Source organism: Mustela putorius, unplaced genomic scaffold, assembly GCF_011764305.1.
Source record: "Mustela putorius furo isolate JIRA1106 unplaced genomic scaffold, ASM1176430v1.1 tig00003834_pilon_pilon_pilon, whole genome shotgun sequence".
Lineage (NCBI taxonomy): Eukaryota > Metazoa > Chordata > Mammalia > Carnivora > Mustelidae > Mustela > Mustela putorius.
In genome coordinates, this window is record NW_025421987.1 from 87,818,434 (window position 1) to 87,842,305 (window position 23,872).

Below are 23,872 nucleotides of genomic sequence, written 5' to 3' on the forward strand. Positions count from 1 at the left end.
TAGTCCCAGTATAGTGTTCTTATTTACGTGTTAATCAGAGTAAAAAGCTCCTAACAGAGCTGGGATGAGGCCCTAAGAAGGTATTGTGTCCATGCAAATGCTGGACACCATTGACAGTGTGGGGCCTGAGCCATGGGGCCGGCAGGTCCTTGGAGTCCAAGACTCCCACTGCTCCCGGGAAGGACTGCCCTTTTGCAGGGAGGGGTCTGGACAGAAAAGGGGATGGTCTCCAGGCAGCAGGAGCAAGGGGAGAAAAAGAGGGCTGACAGGGAGGGGTCTCTGAGAGCCTGGGAAGCGGGCGTCCCGCAGGTGGGAAATTGGCAGTGCCCACCATCCCAGGGGAGCGGGACTGAGAGGGGGTGGGCGGGAGAGTCTGGGAACGGGCTGGGCAGGAGGGCCAGGAAGGATTCACTCTCCCTGGCTTGTGAAAGACTCCCCACCCCGTGCCTTCTGGGACTTCAGAGCCAAGCTCATTCACATGCAAATCCCCTCGGGGACTTGGAGGCTGGGCCTCAGACTGTTGAGCGCTGGAGAACAGTCCAAAGACAGGAAAACACAGCCGTGCTGTGTTCTTCGGCAGCCGAGGCAGCCGAGGCAGCCTGGCTCAAGGTATGTCACAGTCGGGACGGGTGAAAGCAGTGATTGAGTAAGAGCTGAGGGCAGTGAGGGGACCTGCCCCAGGCCAGTGTTGCCAGGCAGAGTTCCCAAGAATGTGCAAGCTGGCGTGTTCCCCTGCCGCCACCGCCACCAAAGACCCTGTCCGGCCCCAGCCCAAATGAACATCCTCAGATCTTCACGTGGAAACCCTCACAGAGCGCCGGAATAAGGACCAGATGACCTGGTGTCTGGTTCCCGCTCTGCCCCTCATAGCTCATGGGTCACTTGTCACTTGGACCTCTGCAGGCAGTAGTATGCCGACGCTGGCTCGTCCCAGTGTATAAGCACAAACTGTCAACTTCTGCTGTTAGACACAGCCATCATTCGAAATTGGGGTTCGTAAAGTTGCAATTCATTAAATTGCACTAAAGACAAATTATACAAAACTCATCCCCTCCTATTTTTAGCATTTGACTATTATCTCGGGCTCGAGGTAATGACCGTCTAGCATGTCTGAATGGTGAGGGGTGCGTTACTGTGCACCCTATCTCCTCCCCAGGCCAGAGCCAGTTGTTAGTCACTTGTAAGCCCACCATCATCTCTGGGCCTCTGTGGGGGACAGGATATAATACTGTCCTCTGAGAGTCAAGAGGTCATGGAACATGGCACGGAGAGAGTGTGTAAAGTCTGTCATTCATTGCCCATGGGGACTGAGCAGGGGTCTTATCTCCCACCCCCAGTGGTGATCTGGTCCTCCTTTCCTGCTCCCTATCTGCACGTCTCTGTCTGCACTTCTCTTTCTCGTACCCCCCTGCTCCAGTCACACTGCCGTCCTTGCTGCTCTTCACACACACCAGTCACTTGCCCACCTCGGGGCCTTTGCACTGGCTGTTCCCTCTGGTTGGAAGGGTTTTCCCCAGAAAGCCACGTGGCTAACTTCCTCAACTTCTTCAAGTCTTTGCTCAAATGTCACCCTGTCAATGAGGACTACCCTAACCAACATATCTAAATCACAGCCTTCACCCCTCCGCACACAGTCCCTCTTTACTCTGCTCTTTTGAATTTCTTTGACTATCACATTACTTCTCACTGTTTACGTTCGCTGTGGATTGTGTTTAGTGTTTATTATGTTTCCCCCAGTGCAACAGAAGCATATAAGAAGGAATTTCTGTATGTTTTAATTACTGCTATACTCTAAGCTCCAGTAAATAGTAGGCATCCAATAAATGCTGAATAAATGAATAAACCAATACCTCCCATTCTCTACCTTTTCCCTTATGAGCGCACCAAAGGAAATTCAAGCTCTGGTTTTTACCGAGGTCTATCAGAGAGCAGCCTGTGTCCACATAAGCATGAAGATTTGCACACCAGGTGTACTGGGACCCCGGGGCTGGTGACCCCAGTGGTCAGCCAAACAAGCTGCCTCTATCAAAAAACAAACAAACACAAAAACAAAAAACAACCAACCAACCAGCCAAAGAAACAAACATAAAAACAAACTCCCACTTCACACTCATCTGAGCTCACCCCGTGTGTTCTGCCCCAGCGCTGGGACCTTCCTTCTGTTTACCATCACCCAGAGTCTGTGCTGTTTGCACTTCCTGCCTAAAATGAACTTTGGTCACACTTTTCTGAAGCTCATTTCCACTTCTTGATTTCCATGAGCCTAGAATCAGAACCTGCTATCTCAGGAGGGGAAGAATCCCCCTAGGGACTACATCCAAAATTCATGAGAAACCTCTCTTCTTTTCTCGTTCCCTTCAGGGGCAAAGGCCGCCTGTCTACCCCCAGAGAATTAGCAGAGCTGCTACAGTCGCTGGGGTCAGCCACAGCCTGAAGGTCGAGGACATGCTCTGAGTAAACACAGAACACTGCACAGAAGTTAGGAGCCTGGGGGTCAGGGGAGTCAATCTTGGAGCAGGGCCCTGGGATGGACTTATCTCTCAATAACAGAGCAGGAAACAGACTGACCCAATGAGGCCTGGGGAAGGGAGCACTGGGTGGGGAGTTATAGGCCATCAGAACTGGAAAGGGCTTGGAGAGGCCAGCAAGTATACTTTCCTCCCTGGACATTTGGGGAAACTGAGGCCCAGAGCGGGGAGCTCATTTGTCCAGCATCTAAGCAGAAATAGCAAACGATTTCTAGACCTGAGTGCCTTCCTTATGCTCCACGCCCGGAGACATGGGCCTTTTCCTGCTCTGCTGCAAGACTGTGCTCCCTACCCTGAGCTCCCAGGGCCAACGGGCTGGTAGAATGAGCTGGAGATTACTGTTAGGCCTTGAGTGCCACCAACAGATAAATCAAACACTCTCAACTCTCACAGTGCACTCTCCATTTCTTGTTATTTTTGTAAAATATATTTCCTCTCAAAGTGAGGATAAAAGAGAAAGTTCTTTAACAAAATGTAGACAACATAAGGACCCTCAAGGACCTTTTGTTTTATAAATTCTACTAAATTACCCTGATAGGCAGTGTTGCCTTAGGAATAATACATAGCCAGGAAACAGACCAAGATCTCTTCCAGGACAAACCTGTTCTAACAGAGAAGGACCAAGTGGAGAAATAAAATTATGACTTGGGAGTAAGCAGACCAGGGCCTGAGAACTGTGGAGACTAGACAAATCCACTCAGGTTCTCTACGCTGCTTCTCTTTTCTTTCCTTTCTTTTCTCTTTTCTTTTCTTTTCTTTTCAATAAGCGCCATGCCTTATGCAGGACTTGAACTTAACCAACTTGAGATCAAGACCTGAGCTGAGGTGGAGAGTCAGTTGCTTAACTGACTGAGCCACCGGGGCTGCCCCTGTGCTGTTTCTTTTGCTGTAAATTAAATGTAATCATCCCCACTCCTCCTATTCTACGAGAATCAAGTGTGGCAATAAATTAGAAATGTTATTAATGTGTGTTACTACAAGGTAAACACATAGGGGAAATAGCCTCTTGCATCTGATTGGTCCTTTCAAAGTATTTTTCCATAAATTGCCTGAAAACAGTGAGTGACACAAGCAAGGTCGTAGAGGGCCAGTTAGTGGTACACTCAGAGCAGATGAAAAAGACGGTGTTCACTGAGCACCCGGTGACAGCAAGCAACCATTCTCTCACTCACACCACTGCCATCCCTACCACTCCAACAGTATTGCTGAGGGAATTACATATGTGCTGGACATATGTCATGAAAACATTTGTCTCGTTAGTCCACGGGGTAGGCATTATTATTATTATCCTCATTTTATAGTAAGAGGTAGAGGCAGGACCTACCCCAGGTCTGACTAGCTCTAAAGCTTGATCTGGGAACCATTGGGCAAGCTTGCCTCTTGCAGTAGGAATTCCACGTACAGCCAGCATTTCATTTAAATCCTCCCACAGGGACACCTGGGGGGCTCAGTTAGTTAAGCGTTTGCCTTCGGCTCAGATCGTGATCCCTGGGTTCTGGGATCGAACCCCAAGTTGGGTTCCCTGCTGAGCGGGAAGTCTGCTTCTCCCTCTGCCTGCCGCTTCCCCTGCTTGTGCTCTCTCTTTCTGTGTCAAATAAATAGATAAATACATAAAATCTTTTAAAAAATCAAATAAATCCTCACTACCTGTGAGGAAAATACGATTTCATTATGAGCTTCTTCTTCCTTTTTTTTTTTTTTTTGTACTAATGGCAAAGCCGATACTTAGGGAGTTAGAGAAGCTTAGGGAGTTGCACTGTGAACTCCTATTTACCCTTCCAGATTTATCTCAAACATCCAAAGCCTTTCCTGAACACAGGAATGACTAACTCCCCACCCTATGTGTTACTTTACACAGCTTTAATTTATTAATTAGATATTTATCTCGTGACACACTATGAAATCGCAAATTTCTTGAGGGCAGGTACTATCTCACTCATGTTCGTGGGCCCTGTCTTTAGTGCAGTGTCCAGCTTCTAGTAGGTTCTCACTGGGATTCTTGGGCTTCATTCCACAGACAGCAGGGAGCCACTGAAGGATTTGAGAGTGTCGCAATCAGAGAAATGCCTTAAGAATATCTCTCTGGACACATGCCTCTAGAGGGTGGACTGGATGGGGACGGACGGACAGCTGGTAGACATTTAGGAGATGATTGCAATAGACTAGGCGAGAGCGCTAAGAATTGGAACAAAGGCGCGAACATTGGGAAGAATGGAGGAAATGTTGAGTAAGTCAAGGACAGAGGCTTGACAGGAGAAAGTGGTGTGACTTCACATGAGCAGCTAACAGATGCCAGTGGAGCTGTGTGTGCTCAGTGAGAAGAAGAGAGAATAAAAGCCAAATTCAGGTTCTTATTATCTCTTTATCCATTGAGCAGACGTTGTGAAGTGAACTTGACGAGAGGGTCTGTGTGGCTATGGGATTCCCTCGGTAGTTCTGCCTCCTCAGTAGGTCTTTCTGTGACTGTTGCTCCGGGGCCCCTTTTTAGTCACAAGTCACCACCTCATCTGATGCCCGACCAAAGGAAATAATGTTATATTCCTAGGGAAAAAAGCCCTTCCGGGTGTACCAAAAGAGAGTGCTCTATTATATGGAAGAGGTTGTCTAAGTTTGACTATAGGCAATGTTTGCCTTATATTATACTTATTTACATTTACATTATGTTAAAAACCTAAGCCCCCACATGATGGGACTTCACTGTCCTTTAATTTTTTTTTTTTTTAAAAGAAGAAAAGACTGCAAGTCTTGAGATATAAATTCTGGTCCCAGTGTGACCTTGGTCAATGAAATATCCTTCCCTAGGCTTCGGTTGTGATGGTGATTTCTGAGGTCTTAGATGCACAGAATATCAGGGCTAAGGTGTCTTTGGAGACTGGTGGTTTCAACTTCCTGTATTTGAGAGAGGAGGAAGCAGAGTCATCTCCAGAGATATTCACCCACCCAAAGCTCATTAGTGGAGAATGACCCCAAGAAACCAGCCCTTCTGACTCCCCAGCCAGCGCCCGTGCTCTGTTCCTCGCCTGCAGCGGTCACCGACTGTGACTTGTATGCCTCATCCATGCATGCAGGAATCCACACATTGCAGCCACATTCCCAGGAAGCAGATGCTGTCGTGCAGATGTGCACACGCCTCGAAGACTGAAGATTGTGGGAAATCAGGCCAGAGAGGAATTTTCATAAAATGACAGCATCTGGACCGCAGCTCCGGGGTCCTGCTCTTCCTCAAGCTACCGTAGGACTGAGTCAGCTGTTCCATCATTGTCACCTTGATGGGCCAGAAAGGGTCCCTGTGAGCTGGATGGTGCTTTAAATCTACTCCTTGGCCTGCCAGGGGAGCTTAGCTACAGAGTGGGAAAGCCTCAAAATAGGAATTACTATCCCATCAGATGGAAATCAGTGATATTTAAAGTTGCTTGGGAAAGGACAGTGGTGGTATGGTGTGTTTACAAGTCTCTTTGAATGACATGTCACTAAGGCAACCCCAGCAGTCGGTAGGCTCTTACTGGAATGCTTATGGGCCACAGAACTCAGAGAAGTGGAGGCTGTAACATATTATTACCGGTTTCTGGCATTATCCTCACTAGGCTAATGAGGGTTTGGTAGGGTCATCTGGGCAGTTCTGGCAGGAGGAGGAGAATTAGAGTCCAGGAATTTAAGGGACTTAAGGGATCATCTCATGTCACCCCCTCATGGAACAGATGAGAAAACGGAATTTTGGAGACGGATGTCGGCTACTCCGGGAATAACATGGCATGTGGCTGCTTTTTTCCTGCTCTCAGTCACAGCCAGGAGAGGTACATATTCTGGGGAGAAGAGGGAGGGGGGCCAGTAGAAAAAGGGACGGTTTTCAACTGCATGTGGAAGGCTTCAGGCATCAGGAGTTCTGAGGCCAGAGTACTAGTCTTGTGACTGAATTCTGAGCTCCAGGCTCTGCTTCTGCACAGAGGGGACTAAAGCAATACTCAGGATGTAAATTCTCTAAGGTAGGACCTTCAGGGTGAAGGAGGAGGACCAGTGAGAAGAATGAGCCTCAGAACCACCTTCGACCTGCTAGCTGCTCTCCTGTTTCTTATATCGGGCCTAGGAGAGGATTTGTTTGAAGAAAACTGGGAGAAAATGTTTGGAAAACTATGCTCACAATAGCTATGGATTAGGTGAGTCTCCAGAGAGTCACCGCACCGTGGCATTCTGTGAGCTTGCGACTCCGGGAGAGGAGCTCCGCCGGGTGCTTGTGGATATAGGAGCACAGGGTCCGTCTCTACCTTAGCACCCATGGTCAGCCAGCCAAGGGGCTGTGTCCCGAGCAGGCAGTCCTGCTCAGGCCCCATGGCCACTGGAACCTCTGCAGGGAGGCAGATGCCGATGCTGGGATGGCATTCTGGAAGGGAGTCAGCACAAGCAGAAAGATACACCTTGCCCTCCCTGCCCAATACGTTAATCCCTTTTCCTAAAGGAATTGGGAGAAGGTCTGAAAGCTTAGATGCAAGAACTGTAGGGCCCTTCAGGGAACAAGACTGCTTCTTTGCTATGCCCAGGGGTCACAATCTTATTTGCAGTGGAAAGAGTACTCTAAGATTTTTTCATTCCGGAGTTAGTGGCAGATCGGTTACTAGCCCAGGCATTTCCTGAATCCCGGGCAAGAATCCAGGACCATGCTACCCCTCCAGGGGACCTACCTCCATCTGCCTGGACTTTCAGGAAGGTATCTCACTGTTCCTGATGAAACCCATCAATCAGTTTCCCAAAATATCCTCCAGCCACAAAGGTCAAGTTTTGCATGGAATGTTTGCCAGGGTCCTTAATTCAGTGTCAGAAGAGGTCTTCATATTCTATCATGGCCCTTGAAGAGTATCTTGTTGTTTGTTGTTGTTGTTGTTTTTCCATTATAAAATGCAGCTGATGTCAGCAACTTAATCTGCCTTGCGGGAAGTTCAGTTTGTTAGGGACAAAGGAGTGAGTTAAATCCTCTGTTGTGTGTTTATTGTCTCTACAAGGGAGTCTTAACAAGGTCAAGCTGGGCGGCTGAACAAGAGGAGAACTTGTGTGAGAAATGATTGCTAAGTGTATATGAATTGAAAGTCAATTCCTCAGGTGGATGAAGGGAGGGCAGATAGTGAAAGTAAATTACTGTTACAGCTCAGAAAAAAAAAATCTGTAATGTCCATAGTCTTAAGGCCTCAGCTACTTGTAAAAGCAAATGTTTTCACTGAAAAAATCCTCAATGGTTGACATGTTAGAAAATAGAGAAGAAAGCAGTTAGAAAGTTCACATCTAGCATTGTTTAAATCTTGGAACTTACTGTCCTATGAAGCCAAGTTTGGTCATTTTCCTTCTGGTTAAGTCCACTTTCTAATCCAAATATTTGAGAATGGCCCAGTTTTATGACCAGCATTAGTTGGGGGAATGGGCTGGAGGAGTCTGTTAACCTAATGTCCCCTACCCATAATGCATCTTTTCCTGGAGTCTGCCTCTGGCTGAGGCTGGATTATATTCTGGAAGACCATGTTGTCAGAAATTTCACTTTATGATGATCGACACCTAGAGTCTCAGTGAATCCTACTTGTGGGAACCTTGTGACTCTGAGAAGTCAGCTCCATTTTTAATGAATTCCTGAGAACTCTTAGTTAGTCTAGATGGCCACCCACAGCATCTCCTAAGCAATCAGCTCCCTTCTCCTCATTCTGTATCTTTAAGTCTCTTGGTGTCCTTACTCTTTTCCATCTTACACAATGGCTACTTTTCTAGGTTCATCTCTCTTTAAGGGACCAGATCTTTTGTATCTTTAAATTCTCACAGTCCCCAGACCAGGACATTCACAGAGGGCAGCATCCCACTGAGCAGTGGTTCTCAGATTAGGAGATTCTGTCCCTCTGAGGACACGGGCAACTTCTAGAGACATATTTGGCTGTCACAACTGGAGGGAGAGTGATATTGGTATCTAGTGAGGGGAAGGCAAGGATATTGCTAAAAATCCTATAATTCTCAAAACAACTTTCCTCAGCAAGGAATTACCTGGCTCAAAATATCAATAGTGCTGAAGCTAAGAAACTGTCATAGAGCACCAATTTGGGAAAGTTTTTAGTCACAGGAACCTTGTTGTAAATGAGATTTTCGATGCAGACCCAATATATAAAATAAGCAACACCCAACACTTAAAATGAGTTTAAGCAGGATGGGGGTTCATAGTCCCACTTACTGTCTCCCTCCTCCCAACAATAGACTTATAAGCCCCTGCAGTACCCTGGGGCTCAGTGGAGGGCAACTTGAGAGCAGTTTGGTGTAGCCAGAAAAGCATGGGATTGCAAGTCAGAAGACATGGGCTTGGAAATTGACCCACCACTTGCTAGCTATAGCTTCACTTTCTTGGGTTTGTTCCTTTGTCTATGAAGGATGACAGTAGTAGTACCTGTCTTACAGGATTGTTTTAAAGAGTGAATGAGATTACAAGTATAAAAGTACATTGTAAATTCACTACTTTGCTGTTGATCAAACATTCTGGTTAATAAAAGGTTAACTCTTGTTGAATTACTGACTATGGAGAACAGAGACCACATTAACGCTAAAATATATATAAAATCTACTCGAGAGTGGTTTAATGAGAACTTTTCCAGAAAGCCACAGAGAGATTAGAAAGTAGGTTTTTAGGCCTCCACACCTTTTTGAGCCAGACACAGCCATAGTAAACTTGATCTCTCAGAAGCACTCCAACCTTTCTCAGCCCCCCTTTCAAAGACAGCTTCCCATCCATGGCATTGTTTGTGGGTTCTCTCTAAATTCCAGGGTATATTGCTTCAATGTTCTAATCATTTCCTGCTCCTTTTTCACATGGTTTTTACATCTACCTCTGATGGTGCCCCCCCAACCTTGCCCACACCCTTTGCAGAGAAAATCCAAACTCCTTAGCATCACATTCAAGACCCTACAGAATCTCACCCCAATCCAACCTTCTGATTTCACCTGCTACTGTGCACTGCTGCATACCCAGCCCTTCCCCAGCACTTGATCATTACTTACAGAAGTGGCAATGCTTTCTAATGTGTCTGATTTGGATATAATTATGGCTGTGCTTCAGTCTAGTTATGCTTACTCTGGGGTCTCTGCCCTTTTCTTTAGTGGAAACATTAAGGACATTGGGAACAGAAATTAAAAGGGGGAGGTTGTGTTTGTCTGAGTTATACATTGCCAGCCACAATTTCTCTTCTGGTCCTTTCTAGGTGTACCACTCAGCCTGCACCTAGCATACCCCAACCTTCATTCATCAGATTGTAACTTTGTGCATCTTCCTCACTGGACTGCTACCCTGGGGGGGTAAGCACAGTATCTAATTCATCTAGGCTTCTCTAACCCCCAGCAGATTCTCCAGTAGAGAACCTGGCTCAGTTAGGGAACATCAAGGGTCTCACCTTTACATAGTCATATTCACAAAGGTAGGAGGATTCCAAGTTGAAGTGCATGAAGTAAAGCTTGATCCGAAATCCCTCTGGGACAGTGATATTCCAAGTCACCTCTGAATCACTTGGATAGGAGTCTGGATAGCCAGGTGACTGAATCTGGCCAAACATATTGTTAAGCTCCACGGTATGGGCTGAAGCTTTCAAGAAGGAGAAGCACAGAGCATGCCAGAGAAGGAGCCACCTGAAAGACATGAATGGATCTGCTTACATTCATGGACATAGGTCCTCACCCCTTAACTAAGCAGCTAGGAGACCAAGCTGTTGGCGTATCTCTGCCACTGGCCTGCTGTTCTTACTTTTCTCCACCTGGAGCCTTGCTTATCCAGTTTATTCTACAGGTAGATGATGACTCCATGAATTCTACAGTTTCTTCCAAAGGTGTTCTTCTGAAGATTTAATAAGTATTCAAGTCTCCTAGATAATCCCCTATTTGGGACTCTGACACATATTATTTTACTGTAAAGAATGTAAATTTCATAATTAGGTAAAAGTCGATATCCTTTCTTCAACTTGGGCTTCATTTAAGAATCACAAACACTTGGTTCAGTTTTATAAAAAATAAATAATAATGACATGGTAATGCTGGGATGAGACTTATACTCAATGATGAGATCTTGCATTCCTTAAACAGATGTAACAAAATCAGTCAAGGTATGCAAAATTTTGAACTAAGAAAGAATAAGCAAAACAAGTCCCCCCCCCGCCCTTGGTAAGTATTCTTATAAAAGGATCAGAAACCTACAATTTATTTCCAGCTTTAGGCATCAGAGATAATGGACTGTTAAAAGAATTGCATAAGTGGGCGCCTGGGTGGCTCAGTGGGTTAAGCCGCTGCCTTCAGCTCAGGTCATGATCTCAGGGTCCTGGGATCGAGTTCCGCATCGGGCTCTCTGCTCAGCAGGGAGCCTGCTTCCTCCTCTCTCTCTCTGCCTGCCTCTCTGCCTACTTGTGATTTCTCTCTGTCAAATAAATAAATAAAATCTTTAAAAAAAAAGAATTGCATAAGCAAGGCGCAAGGAAAACTCAATAAAACTTAACGGAACACACCCAAAGTGGCGCAATAATGATTCAGATGTCCAAGGCTAGTCAGAACACTCATGGCCAACATGTACCACATTGGGCATCTTATAGATTGCTCCTCCTGCAAGACCCAATGACCTTGAACTCAAATACGCCAAACCTGGCCCATAAACTTCTTCCCTAAGTCCTATGTATTCTGTTTCCTATGTTTTGGAAATCCACTTTTTTTCTCTCCAGTCTATGAATTTAAATGTTCTTAACTGGCCTACTGCTAGTGTATCCTAAGTAATCTTCCTTGTCCCCCACTTTACATCACTCAGCACTTTTCTGCTGAAGTTTATTTTCTGAAGCACACATGTGACCCTGCTGCTTCACTGTGCCTGCGGGATTAAGCATCTACTCCCAGGATGGCAGGTGAGCCCTTTTTGATCTAGCGTTGATCTGCCTGTCCAGCCTCATCTCAGTGCCAGCTCTGCCTTGGCATGTCATTCTGAAAGTATGCCATGCCTGTCCTGCCTTGGTCCCCTTGCACATGCCTTACCCATTCTTCATCTGCTTGCCTTATTTGTCCTCCACCATCCAGCTTAAGTCTTCCTATGTGATAAGTAACCTTTGCACTTCCAGATTCCACAGCTCCCTGAATGTGCTTCCCTTCTGCTTATCTCCCACTGCACTGCTTTAGACACAGCCCCTGAAGTTAGATGTATTTGGGTTCAAATCCGCATTCTTCTACTTACTGGTTGTGAAATATTGGATAATAGTTTCTCTGAGGCCCAGTTTCCTTGTATGTCTAGAGGATATTATAATTTAACTATAGGACTCACATGAGCATTAGAGATGATGTATATAAAGGATCTAGCCTATAGCCTGGTATATAATAGATGATGAATGAAATGAATAGATGAATGCATAGATGAAAGAAAGTGGCACCAGAGCCTTATACAGCCTAAGTCCATGCTGGAAAATTATGCTAGCATTTTTTGACTCCAGTGGCTCCCCCTTATCCACCATTTTCTTTTCCATGGTTTCAGTTACCCATAATCAGCCTTGGTCCAGAAGCAAGATGTTCCCCCTTCTGACATGTTTTCCAAAGGTCAGTAATAGCCTAATGCTACATCACAGTGCTTATGTCACTCCCCTCACTTCATCTCATCACATAGGCATTTTATCATCTCAGTATCATCAGAAGAAGGGTGAGTGCAGTACAATTAAGATATTTTGGAAGACAAAATCAGTGTACATAAATCAGTTGCATTCCTATCCACTAACAGTGAGACAGAAGAAAGAGAAATTAAGGAGTCAATCCCATTTACAATTGCACCTAAAAACACAAGATACCTAGGAATAAACCTAGCCAAAGAGGGAAAGAATCTGTACTCAGAAAACTATAGAGCATTCATGAAAAAAATTGAGGAAGGCACAAAGAAATGGAAAAATGTTCCATGATCATGGGTTGGAAGAAAAAATATTGTTAAAATGTCACGCAGCCTAGAGAAATCTCCATATTCAAAGCAATTCCTACCAGAATAACATCAACTTTTTTTTACAGAACTGGAACAAATAATCCTAGAATGTATATGGAACCAGAAAAGACACCGAATAGCCAAAGGAATTTTGAAAAAAGAAAAACAAAGCTGGCGGCATCACAATTCCAGACTTCAGGCTCTACTACAAAGCTGTACTCATCAAGACAGTCTGGTACTGGCACAGAAACAGACGCATAGATCAATGGAACAGAGCAGAGAACCCAGAAACAGACGCTCAAATGTATGGTCAACCAATCTTTGACAAAGCAAAAAAGAATATCCAGTGGAAAAAAGACAGTCTCTTCAACAAACGGTGTTGGGAAAATTGGACAGCCATATGCAGAAGAATGAAACTGGGCCATTTCCTTATACCATACACAAAAATATACTCAAAATGGATGAAAGACCTAAATGTGAGACAGGAATCCATCAAAATCCTTGAGGAGAACACAGGCAGCAACCTCTTTGACCTCAGCCGCAGTAACTTCTTCCTAGAAACATTGTCAAGGCAAGGGAAGCGAGGGCAAATGAACTATTAGAACTTCATCAAGATCAAAAGTTTTTGCACAGCAAAGGAAACAGTCAACAAAACCAAAAGATAACCGACAGAATGGGAGAAGATATTTGTTTTTTCTGTTGTTGTTGTTTTGTTTTTTAAAGATTTTATTTATTTATTTGACAGAGAGAGAGAGAGATCACAAGTAGGCAGAGAGGCAGGCAGAGAGAGAGGGGGAAGCAGGCTCCCTGCTGAGCAGAGGGCCCGATGCAGGGCTCGATCCCAGGACCCTGAGATCCTGACCTGAGCTGAAGGCAGCGGCTTAATCCACTGAGCCACCCAGGCGCCCCGGGAGAAGATATTTGTGAGTGACTTATCAGATAAAGGGCTAGTATCCAAAATCTATAAAGAACTTGTCAAACTCAACACCCAAAGAACAAATAATCTAATCAAGAAATGGGCAGAAGACATGAACAGACATTTCTCCAAAGAAGACATATAAATGGCCAACAGACACAGAAAAAATGCTCACCATCACTCCACAATGAGATACCACCACACACTGGTCAGAACAGCTAAAAGTAACAAGTCAGGAAAGGACAGAAGTTGGCGAGGATTCGTGAAAGGGGGAACTATCTTACAGTGTTGGTGGGAGTGCACGCTGGTGCAGCCATGCCAGAAAACAGTATGGAGATTCCTCAAAAAGTTGAAAATAGAGATACCCTATGACCCAGCGATTGCTGGTCAGGTATTTACCCTAAAGATACAAATGTACACCCCAATGTTTATAGCAGCAATGTCCACAATAGCCAAACTACAGAAAGAGCCCAGCTGTCCATGGACGGATGAATGGATAAAGAAAATGTGGTCTATACATACAATGGAATATTACCCAGCCATCAAAAGTGAAATCTTGCCATTTACAACGATGTGGATGGAACTAGAGGTTATGATGTTAAGCAAAATAAGCCAGTCAGAGAAAGACAATTATCATATGGTCTCACTGATACATGGGATTTAAGAAACAAAACAGAGGATCATAAGAGAAGAGAGGAAAAAATAAAATAAGGTGAAACCAGAGAGAGAGGGAGACAAACCATAAGAGTCTCTTAATCACAGGAAACAAACTGAGGGTTGCTGGAGGGGAAGGGATGGAAAGATGGGGTAACTGGATGATGGACTTTAAGGAGGGCATGTGATGTAATGAGCCCTGGGTATTATAGAAGACTGATGAGCCACAGGTCTGTACCTCTGAAACCAATAATATATTACATGTTAATTAATTGAATTTAAATTTAAAAATGTTTAAAAAAAGATATTTTTTGAAACCGACCCATTCACATAATTTTATTGCAGTATATTGTTATCATTGCTCTATTTTTATTATTAGTTACTATTGTTAATCTCTTACTGGACCTAATTAATAAATTAAACTTGGCCATAGGTATGTATGTATGTATGTATATATGTATCTATAGGGTTCCCTGCTATCTGTGGTTTCAGGGGTCCTCTGAGGGTCTTGGAACCTATCCTCCCTGGATGAGCAGGGACTACTGTAATGGCTACACTTTGCTAAGCAGAAAGTTCTATCTCCCTAACTCTCCCTCTCCAGCACAGAGATGCATATATGTATATATATGCACGCACATGAATTTTTGAACATGTAACCCATCAAGTTAACTATAAATGTAGATTATCTAGCTGTCTCATATGGTATTTACATGAAAGATAAAGAGGTAAGTGCAAAAAGGCCTAGAAGGATTTCACCAGTGTATTAACAGTGGCTATCTCTGAAGTGGGAATGTGAATATCTTAACTTTAATTTTTGCGTATATGCGATGTGCTATTTGTCAAGAAGGAATTTATACTGTTTTTTCAATAAAAAGGAAATAATACAGTCATTTAATTTTCTTCCACTGTACCTGCGATAGGAACCTGTGAGATTTCGACTGAGGAAACAAAATGTCTTAATCCAATTGCCAGGGTCAATATTTTTTTTTAAAACCAATCTTGGAGGGAGAGCCTCCAAGACAGAGAGAAGGGAAGCCATAGGTTAAGCTCTCCTGTGAGCTCCCAGGAAAGCAGAATCTAGAAACCCTGTCTTTCAGGGGCAGACAGCCTCAATTTCAAGTAAGGAAAGGTACGAATATTGCTAGGCCTGGGAGTTTGGGTTCTGTTCTGCGTGGGGAGGGGAGAGCCCTAGTCTTGGGTCAGAAGAGCTAGTTTCAAGTTCAGCCTTTGACTTTATTTACCTGACCCCTCTTGGGGAAGCCAAGTAAGGTCTCAGTGTCCTCATCTGGTAAGCGGTGAAAATAATGACTCGCTACAGGGCTGCTATCAGAATAAAGGTGGATTGGAAAGTTCTTTGTTAACAGCCCAGCCCTCAGCAAACATTAGTTATAATTATGCCATCATGCTGCTTCCCGAAAAGCAGAGGTTAGGAAAGAACTTTGGCTCCCAAACTGGACTTCACTGCAATAGCGACACTCAGATTATGCAAAGCTGCAAGGTCAACTTTCTCTGTGCCTACTTTTTCCAGACCACATGGAGGAGACTCCCAGCCTCCTAATGCTGGTCTTGTCAGGGGCTGGCTGCACTTAGCAACCTCATTCAGTCCCAAAGGCCCACATGTGGTAGGTAATGGGCCAGTGTGGGAACAAGCTTTCTGTTCTATTTTGCTTGCATCGCCAAACAGTTTCAAACATATGAAACAAATATCTTCTTGCACATAATGGGCTCGAGCCTATGCCTGCTTGCTTTAGGAGCTGCCAATCGAAGAATGTAAGTGGCAGCTTTTGTTTAAACCCTCTGGATGTTTCTTGTTTCTTCTACAGCAGGCAGGGGCTGTGGAATTCCTGACACCTGCTACCTATTCTCGAGCTAATCAAAAAGTTTAGCTGCATTTGCTTGACATGTCAAACAATCCCTAAAGCTGGGATTGGATAGGCCCTCTGCAGGAGCAGACTATGTGGAGTGCACAAAATGACTGTGGAAGAAGTAGCACTTTGCATCCTCTTCTCTCCCTCTCTTCCCTTCCCCCCCTCCCTCCCTCCAACCTACAGGACACCAAGACTGTTTGTGAGTAGGAGTGTCGAAAGCGACTGTGTAGATCCCTTGGACAATGCCCTTATTTGACAGATGATGAAAAGGATATCCCAAGTAGTGACATGTCATGCCCAACACCATATGGTGAATTAGCTTCAACAGAAGAAGGGAGAAACAAAAGCTAACAGAGGAAGCTGCTGGGTCCATGCCCATATCATGTCTAGGCATTGGGCCAAAGCAATTAATCCTGTGAAAAATAATTAAAAAACTCATGGCTTTATGTAGAAATTAAAAAAAAAAGATACTAATAACAAAACCCCTCTCCAACAAATTCTAGTTTAATTGGTCTGGAGTGAGGTCTGGTCATTGGCACTTGTGAAAGCATCACAGATGATCCTAATGTATGGCTAGAATCAGGAGCTATTGGTATAGGATTATACACTTGGTTGAGAGTCTGGTGGAATGTGTGTAGTAGAAAAAAACCCTGGACTCGGAGTCTGAAGACTCAAGTTTGAGGCAGAGCCTTTTCAAGATCATCTGCGTGGCTTTGGACAAGTTACTTAACGGCTTTTATCCTCACTTCTCTGTAAATCCTTACTTCATCTAAAATCTACGGCCAAAAAAGAGAGGCCTTTAAAAGTACTCTGCGAACTCTGACGTGTTGTGTCCCTATGAGGCAAGTCTCTTTTGAGACTTCTAGTGGGGCATTTCTCCACTGACCGGTTTGCTAGTGGACTGAATTCTATTCAGCTAATATTTATTGAAATCCTAATAGGAAACAGACATTATGCTGGGTAGTGGACATACTAAGGTGAACGATAGATAGATCCTCTACTTAAGTTCGTCGATAGGGATCTGAACAGTGAACTATTTTGAAGATGAAGAGAGATGTAGCTCCCAAGAACAGGGATAACACAAAGAGGAGGATGCTCATTCTGGGGGTGCTGGCCAGGGAAGAGGAGATGATGTTTGAGCTGTGGCTTGAAAAATCGGGTCCTTGAGGTGGAAATAAGGTGTGTGTGTCGGGGGGAGCTGTTCTGTGTTAAGGAGTAAATGAGCAGAAAGACAAAGGGCTGTTCATCAGCCTGTACATTGGTATGGCTGGGCCCTGGGCTGGTGGGATAAGATTCTGCTCTCCACTCAATGTAGACGGGCATAAATCCTATCTCTCTCAGGAGAAAGGAAAATGAAGTTAGATGGCAGGCTTAATGTTACAACGGATTTTTAAAAAACAGATCAAATTAACCTTAGAGACATGATTATGTTTCTGAACCACAGGTGATCTGAGCTCAAAGAGTTAACACAGTCCGAAGCCCCCCATTGGCCCCAGACCAGAAAAGTTGCTAGGTGACTTTGCAGAAGAGAAACAAATAGAAGCCTTTTTCCAACTGAGAAGAAAGAGGTGCTGAGTCTTAACACGTCAGCAGGGTGTTTTTCTTTTACCTTCTTCTTCTTCTTCATTTTTTTTTTTTTTGGTATTTTTAACACCATTAACACTTAAAAATAGTAAAAATAATTATAGTGGTTGCATTTTGAGACTTGCAGAGGAAAACGTAGAAGGAATGTCTGGTGAGGAGGATCAAGTAACTCTAAATATGGGCTGAGGAATAGGAAATGTTGAAGAGTTTAAAAACAATTAGAATTTAAAGTCCTGGATTTAGAACACCAAAGGCTTTTTTTTTTTTTTTTTTTAAATTTGTGGTATCCCTTTAAGAGCCATTTGGTACAATTCATAGCCTGATTCATGTCACCAGCTGCCTCTGATTTCAGTGAGAAATGCAGAAATTTATAGGGAACTGTAAAATGGGGACAGGTTTTTCGTTTTCTAAATTGAGGTTTTAACTGGCAAACTTCTGAAGGTTTGAGAAACCGCAGAGCTGAGCTGTGGGAAGCTGATTTCTTTTCCGGTCCGAACAAATAAACACACAAACACATACCTAACTCACAAAGTGTTGGAAGAGATAAACCAATGCTCTTTGCAGGGAAGGAAAACAAAAAATCAGCCTTGAGGGCAACAGGAGGAAAGTCACATTTGCCAGCAGACAGCACCCAACACTGGCAGAGGGAGAAACTGAGCCCTGGCAGCGTGGGGCAGGATTTGCACAAAGTCTCCCATTTGGAGCTGCTTGTCTCCGCAGTCCCAGGGCAGCGCCCAGCCCACATCCCCCTTCTCAAAGCCCCAGGGATTGATGAGAAGCCCCTGCCACACCCGCAGGACAGGTAGGTGAGTCTGCCTGGAGACAAGGTCAAACCTTCCTAGGCTACTTGACACCTTGTTCCTGAAAGGGCCCCCCTCCCATGTCCACTCCTGCGCTGGCACTTACCTCATTTTCCTGCCTGGGGTGCTCCTGGCTGCCTGGCTTCGGTCCCCTCGGCCTGACTTTCCTGGGAGCTTGTCCCCGGTGTGGTGTCAGCGATGCCTTATCTTTGTTCTGAGGTCCCTGTGTGTCTCTGGAATTGGCTGGCATTCTTCATTCAGGTCACGCCTTCCCCTGCCTGCAACAGATCCCCTCTCCCCCTCTCTCCCTCTGCCTCTTCCTCTCTCTCCCTCCCTCCCTCTTCTCTCTCCTCTTTCCCTCTCTCACCCTCCTCTCTCTCCCTCTCTCTCTCCTCTGACTTGCTCTTACACACACTCATAGGAACCTGACAGAACAGAATCTGTCTTCCTCCTGAAAAGATCTGCTCCTCCAGTTCCTTCCTTTATCCTGTGTGGCTGGCTCCAGCTCTTGAGAGAAAACTGTGCGGCTCGGAAAGGTGTTTGTATCTGTGTGTGTGTGTGTGTGTGTGTGCATGTGTGTGAGAGAGAACATGTCTGTGTGAGTCTGTGAATGTGTGTGTGACTCTGTATGAGTAAATGTGTGAATGGGTATGAGTGAGTTTGTGTGAATGTGAGTGAATGCATATGAGTGTGTGTGTTAATGTGTATTAGTGAATGTATGAGTAAATGTGTGTGACTGTATGGAGTATGTGTGTGTGTGTGTGTGTGTGTGTGTGAGGGTGGAGAGGGACAAAGTCTAATTTCTCTTTAGTCTCCCTTGCCAGATGGCTATAGTTTCCTGCTCTTCCTCAGGACACTGGCAAAAAGACACCAGTGAAGCAGAAACAACCAGCTAAGAAGGCAATTCTGACATCTACACTAGGAAAGGAAAAAAGGTCCAAATCCCAAAGCCACAGTCAGCCTGCAAACAGTGACAGATTTTCTTGTGAACAGAGCCGTTGGCCAGGAATGTGAGGGAGCCCCATGTCCTGCAGTTGGCTAGTGGTTCTTCTCCACTTAAAAGCAATACTTGTTCTGTTAACCATCACAGGGCACACAACCAATCCAGCCCAGTGAGGGTCCATCTCTTCAGGAGAGCCCGCACCCCCTGGGCAGAGAAGACGCGGGACTGTATACACATCTGCACCCTGAGATTGTGGAGAAATGCAGCGCCAGATCTAAACTGAGCTGAATAAGAGGACAATTCTTCCCCCCACAACAATGACAATTAAATCTCAACAGGGAGAAGGATGTCTGGGTGTGAAAAGTAGATTTTTACGGAGAACCTTTTCTGTGTAGGCACAGCACTAAGTGTATGCACCATCTCAAGCGCTCCCACAAACTTGTAAGGGTCACACTATTGTACTCACTTTACAAATGAGGAAACTGAGGCTCAGAGAATTTCTACAACTTGCCAAGATTATCCAGCTTTTTTTTTTTTAATGACTAATAGTTAACATTTATTGAATCTTAGGTTTCAGGAACTATTCTAGAAATGTGTTCATTCCCTTTAATCATCTTTATATCTTGAATAGTTGGGTAATGGGTTCATCCCCATTTTACAGATAAGGAAACTACCCAGAGAGGTTAAGTCATGTACCCAAGTTCACACAGTTAGAAAGCGGTAGGGGATCCTATCCACTAGGTCGTACTGCTTCTCCCTGAAATATTCTAGTCCATTTGGTATTTCAAATACAACATTCATGGAGAAACTCAACTTGAAACATTCTGAAAAGAGCATGAAACTCAGAGTCAGAGTTTAGCTGTAATCTTTCCTTTCTGTCCAAGCCAACTGTGCACTCTGGGTCCAACTCTTAGCACCTCTAAGCCTACTTCGCATCTGGGAAATGAGGGCTGCTGTGAGGCTTCAAGGAAATTATGCCTTTGGAAGTGCAGTATTAGCTGTCCCCCAGTGCACCGAGAGAGCCACCCCGTCCCCCAGTCTAACCAGGGTAGCAAATGCATGTACTCTCCACCCTCTGGTACTGCTGCTTTGGCACATTTCAGGGAACACAGGTTTGAATCTCACTGGAATTCTCCCTGCTCCATTTTCTCTCCAGTTTCTCTATTTTAACACTTTTGAATGTCAGTCTTGCCAGTCCTGGCATTAGTAAAAGCCTGTGGTCGATAATGTGGGTGCAAATATATGAGATGAGAGAATATGTTTGAACTCGGGCACTGTTTTAGCAAAATGTTGCTTTCTGTTTCAGCCAGAATAAAATAAAAAAAAAAAAAAAGAAAGAAAGAAAGAAAAAAGGAAAAAAAAAAACCCTTAAAAGTCTCATTAAGAAGCCTCATAGGCTCCTCAGACATCAAATAACTCTCACAAAACAACATTTTAATGATTTAAGTGTAAATGAATCAGAAACACATGGACTACATTTCTCTTGGAATGCCCAAGGGTTTCAAAACTGAAGGAGAAAGAACTTGGCTCAAAGCACAGTGCACTGTGCGGAGGGCTCTGCCCGTTACAGACATTCCCTCTATTCAGGAGGCAGCAGACCTGGCCCTCTCCTAATTTAGGGCACATACAGGAATATGCAGTCATTTGTTCTGGGCACAGAGGGAAGAGCTCGGGAGGGAAAGCCATCAGCTTCTCCTTGTAAAGTGTCATAGAGCAATCGAGCTTCCCAGAATAATTTCCTGGCCATATTTTCTCAAGGCTGCCAATGTTCAATGGGAAGCATTTGAAATACGTTCTAAGCCAAAGTTCTGCCAATAGACAGCAGATCTGATATGTGCTTCCCTGGGAGTTAGCCAGGGCTCAGATGGAATCTGCATGAAAACAGGAACTATATGGCTCAGTGAATGATCTGGGTGAGATTCAGGGCAGTTTCCCATTGGACTAGAAGACACTGGTGATATTGTCCTGACCTTTTGATAAAGACCCTCTGAAGTCGCATTGCTAGATCATGGGGAGTAGGAGGAATGCAAGGGACATAGTCTGGGAGTAGGCTCAGTGTCAGTAGGCTACCTTGTATGGGACCTTGGGAAAGTCATCTACTTTCTGGGTTGGAGGGAGGGAGAAGGGGGCATCGACCTGCTCAGCTGTACAATGAGGGGATTGGACCCTGTTGAGATGACAGAGCACATACAAATGTGGGTGCGAGAACTGGGGAATTGCTATTGTCTTGAAGGCCGTCCTGTGGGGTGCTCGCATGACCTGTGCAAAGAGTGGAGTGCAGAGCATTCCTCTCACCTTGATCCTTGCTCTTTCTGGGATCATAGTAGCATGACGTGGGTCAGGAGTCAATCATAGGCATTCCGAAAAATAACTTTTAAGAAGACTGAATTACTTTTTTTTTAAAGTTTAATGGAAAGTTTAAAATATGCCCACAATTAACTAACAGTATGTCACTTAGAATCATAAAATGCAGAATGACAGATGTGGGTTCAACACCCCCAGGTTATAGTCCAGGACAGGGGTCACGAATATAGTACTAAGAGAGTGCATGCTACAGCATTCCTACCACTAGAACTGGGCTTGGTTTACATGTTCTACCGAAGTATTTATTATATGCAACTCCTAAGCTGAGACTCTCTGGAATCTCATGAATGTGTTAGGAAATGTAAAGTATCTGGGCAATGGGATTTTGTTGGCAAAGGCTGAAATCCAGGCTTCCTATAGAATATAATCCAGGCTTCCTATAGAATATCTAAGAAACTGATAAATAGCTCCAAAGATGACACCTTAGAATTAAATTTTGGGTTCTGTAACATGTTGACTATGTTGAAAGCAATTGCTTTGGCGCCTGGGTACCCCATTATCAAAATAAATACAGGGGATTTAAAAACTAACAATCTCTAAGCTTCATCCCAGGAAATTCAAATTCAGCAAATTTGGGCTGGGGTTCCCAAATCTCTAATTTAGAAGCTCTCATGGCACAATTTTGCCAGTTTGGGGGCACAGAGCATAATGGAGCATCTTATAATTGATGGCATTTTAGATTTGACAAAATATCCTTAGCATGTGCCAGATACTTCCATATACATTATTACTTGCAATATATATATATATATATATATATATATATACAGTATATATATACACAATAGATATAGTGCATACAATATGTATACAATATATACTATATATATACTATATTATTTATACAATAGATATAGTGTATAGAGTACGCATGTAATGACCACCACTCCTCCCCTCCCACCCCCGCTGCCGCCTAGCCAGGACTCCCTCTCCTCATCTGCAGGTTCATGATCCTGCCTGTGGACTTTGAACATCCATGAGCCATGCTATGTTGTGTCTGCAAGATTGCAGGGAAGGAAAAATAATTTCTATTAAAAAATAAACTATTAGACTCTCTTATAGGCTGAGTTGTGTCCTTACAAAATTCATATGTTGAAGCCTTAACCCCCAGTACCTCAAAATGTGACAATCTGGAGATAGGATCTTCGAGAGGTGATTAAGCTAAAAAGGGGCCATTAGTGTTGGCTCTGATCTGATGTAATCAGTGTCCTTATAATAAGATTAGGGCACAGACAACACAGAGGAAAAGACCATGTGAGACACAGTGAGATAACGGCTATCTGCAAGCCAAGGAGAGAGACCTCAAAAGAACACCTTGATCTTGAACTTTAAAACACCTGCCAACACCTTTATTTTGAAGTGCTAGTCTCCAAAACTGGAAGAAAATACATTCCTGCTGTTGAAGCTACCCAGTCTGTGGTACTTCGCCATGGCAGCCCTAGCAAACTAACAAGCTCTCTTATACAAGATTCTCGAAAAGCATGAAACACATGCCACCAGGGGTGTCAGGCTGATTTCAGGTGCCACACATATGGAATTAAGAAATACAGGATCAGTTAATATTCTGTTTGGTGAATAATAAGAGAAATATTGACTAATGTTTGAATAGAATTTATTTTCCTCACATAGCAAGAAATGAGGAGGTACATAGGTCTGGGGCAGCTGCTTGACATTGTTTTCTTCCTTTCTGCTCTGCCAGCCTTAGGATACGGGCTTTCATCCTCATGCTTGCCATCTCCTGGTCACAAAAAGGTTGCTGTAACACCAGGTGTCACGTCCACATTCAAAACAGAAAAAAGAAGGAAGAGGAAAAGGGGACTAGGGAACTTCTTATGTCTCACAGACCAAAGCTGGGTCACATGGCCACCATTAACTGCAAAGGAGACTAGGAAGTCTTGTTCTTACTTTTACAGCTTATAAAGCAGAGCCAGGCAGCAAGGAAGACAGGGATTAGAAATGGAAATTGCATGAGTCAACTTTCAATATCTGTCACCACCATATGTCAAGAAAGTCCTGCCTTTTTCATTTCTCTTTTACTCCTGATATTATTGAGAAGAAAATCTCAAGGTGATGCCGCTATGCCATTGATACTCAATTCCCTTTTAGCAAGGAAAGGCAGGTCTCAAATTCAGTCTTGTAGAGACAATATTATTCTGCTAGAATTTAACAACTTTTTATTCATTATTTTTATTTTTATGTTTAGAGTAGCAACATGCTTTCAAAAATAAGGATTTCAGTAAAAAAAAAAAAAAAAGTCCAGAGCAGATTTAAATAAAAA

At 44.1% G+C, this 23,872-nt stretch overlaps 1 protein-coding gene across 3 annotated transcripts in view; it reads right to left on the reverse strand.

Annotated features, from left to right (window-relative positions):
- Nucleotides 1-18,824, reverse strand: part of MASP1 (MBL associated serine protease 1) — a 65,163-nt gene extending 46,339 nt beyond the window's left edge. Inside the window, exons 1-2 of one of the 3 annotated variants that reach the window (XR_006609185.1) lie at nucleotides 18,394-18,814; nucleotides 9,932-10,163 (exon numbers count right to left, since the gene is read on the reverse strand). Coding sequence is in view for 2 of the 3 variants with exons in the window: in XM_013052602.2 (XP_012908056.1) it covers nucleotides 9,932-10,174 (243 nt within the window). In the remaining variant the exon portion in view is untranslated. Of the gene's footprint in view, nucleotides 1-9,931; nucleotides 10,175-18,393 lie in introns of those variants that run through there. The other 2 variants (XM_004745225.3, XM_013052602.2) reach the window with 2 other exon arrangements.
- Nucleotides 18,825-23,872: the final 5,048 nt, after the last annotated feature.